The sequence below is a fragment of the Myotis brandtii genome, unplaced genomic scaffold (assembly GCF_000412655.1).
Source record: "Myotis brandtii unplaced genomic scaffold, ASM41265v1 scaffold277, whole genome shotgun sequence".
Lineage (NCBI taxonomy): Eukaryota > Metazoa > Chordata > Mammalia > Chiroptera > Vespertilionidae > Myotis > Myotis brandtii.
In genome coordinates, this window is record NW_005360548.1 from 892,040 (window position 1) to 893,858 (window position 1,819).

The 1,819-nt window shown below is 56.3% G+C and overlaps 1 protein-coding gene across 1 annotated transcript in view; it reads right to left on the reverse strand.

Annotated features, from left to right (window-relative positions):
- LTBP4 (latent transforming growth factor beta binding protein 4) overlaps window positions 1-1,819 on the reverse strand; it is a 44,583-nt gene extending 42,764 nt beyond the window's left edge. The window contains 2 exon segments of the mRNA XM_014541694.1: window positions 1,673-1,772; window positions 1,816-1,819. Coding sequence (XP_014397180.1) covers window positions 1,673-1,772; window positions 1,816-1,819 — 104 coding nt within the window.

The following is a 1,819-nucleotide window of genomic DNA, read 5'->3' on the forward strand; positions in this document are numbered from 1 at the left end:
CCGTGGTGTGTGTGTGTGTGTGTGTGTGTTGGGGGGGGGGGGCGGGAGTCGGTTGAACCCTCCGGTGAAGGAGAGCCCCTAGTGTGGAGGTGCTGCGACCCCTCCCATGACTGGGAGCGAGGTGGAGGCCGTGGGCAGGGTCTCCTAAACCAGACTCCCACTTGCAGGCCTCATCCCTCAACTCCTAGTTGTCGGGGCGTGCGATCAGAATGTGCTCCCTGACTCGTGTAGATGCTGGAAGCTCCCACAGGTCTCCACTTCTCACGCGAGATACTCAAGATTCTGAGGACGGAGCATCCTGCCCAGGAGGCCCGGCCCCTCTGAGGTTCCAGGCCCATTCCGGACCTTCCCAAAGGATCACCTTTTCTACAGGCCCTGTGCTCAGGAGTTCCGGACCCAACCAGCAGTAGCCTGCTTCTTCTGAAGGCTGTAGTCTCCGCCCCACAGAGGACCCAGCTCCACTCCTGACCCACAGACTCCACGCCCAACGCTGCTGGCTCTGCTCTCCTCCTTGACACAACCCTCTTCCCTCCTCCCCGCACTGGTTACCAGGCCCCTTTCCCTGCCTGAATCTTTAAAGACTTCCAAGAGCACCGCTCCCACTTCCAGGATTGCAGACTCTCCCTAGAGAATTCCAGTCCCCTACCTTCCCAGGGACCTTTACCTTTAGGAGCCCCAAGCCACAGAGAACCTTCGGCCCCACTTGCACCCCCTTTTATCTATTTTTTTAAAATACATCTTTACTGATTTCAGAGAGGAAGGGAGAGGGAGAGAGGGATAGAAACATAATGATGAGAAATACCAGTATTGATTGGCTGCTTCCTGCACGTCCCTACTGGGCATGTGCCCCGGGAATCGAACCGTGACCTCCTGGTTCATAGGTCGACGCCCAACCACTGAGCCACACAGGCCAGGTGCACCCCCTTTTAAAGGGTTCCAGATTCTAAGCCCAGCTCTGGCCCTCAGAGGGTATCAAGGCCAGCCCCTTCCCTTCATTAAAAATTCAAGGCCCCACCTTCTTTCCTTGGAATTACAAGCCCTTTCTCTAAGCTTCAGGCCACACTCCTTCCCACAGAGAATTGGGGAGTGGCCCCACACTTAGGATCCCAAGCCCCACCCCTTCACATTTGCCCCACCTCCAGGGTTTCCCAGTCCATCTCACAGCAGTTTAATTCTATGGTTTCCCTTTCTGTAGCGTTAGCCCGGCGGAGGCTAGGCCCACACAGAGAACTTAGCCTCCCACCTTGACCTGACTCCACACTAACAAAGCAACAGATCCAGCTTTATCTTCATTCCCCATTCCTCCTTCTTCTTCCAATGGAAGGTGTACAGGGGGTACAGGGGACCCCTTCACCCTCCCTGGTTACAGTGAGGCACCTGGACTGACTCAGCACACTCACACCATTACTGCTACCTACAGCAATCCACACCTCCATCCCACTCTGACACCTAGAACTCTGGGTCCACCCACCGTCCTGGGACACAGCCTCTTAAAGCAGCAACAACGGCACTCGGGCCCCACTCACGGGCATTCGTGGGCTGTCTCAGCGTGATGGTGGAGTGCCTGGTTCTGCTCTCTGAATGTGCTCCATGCCCCTTTGTAAATCCCCCTCGATCCCTGAGAACATAGCCATGCAGGACAGTGTGTCCCTGCCCTCTCCCTTCCTCCTACCCTGTGGCTGGAGCATTTGCTGGGGGCGCTGCCGAAATTTCTCCCTTCTGCCTGGGATCCAGGACATCTTCAATGCTTGTTGCTAGGCAACAGTCACTGGCTCACCACTGTAACTTCCGGGGATGGCTGTGGCTTCCCCTCACCCAT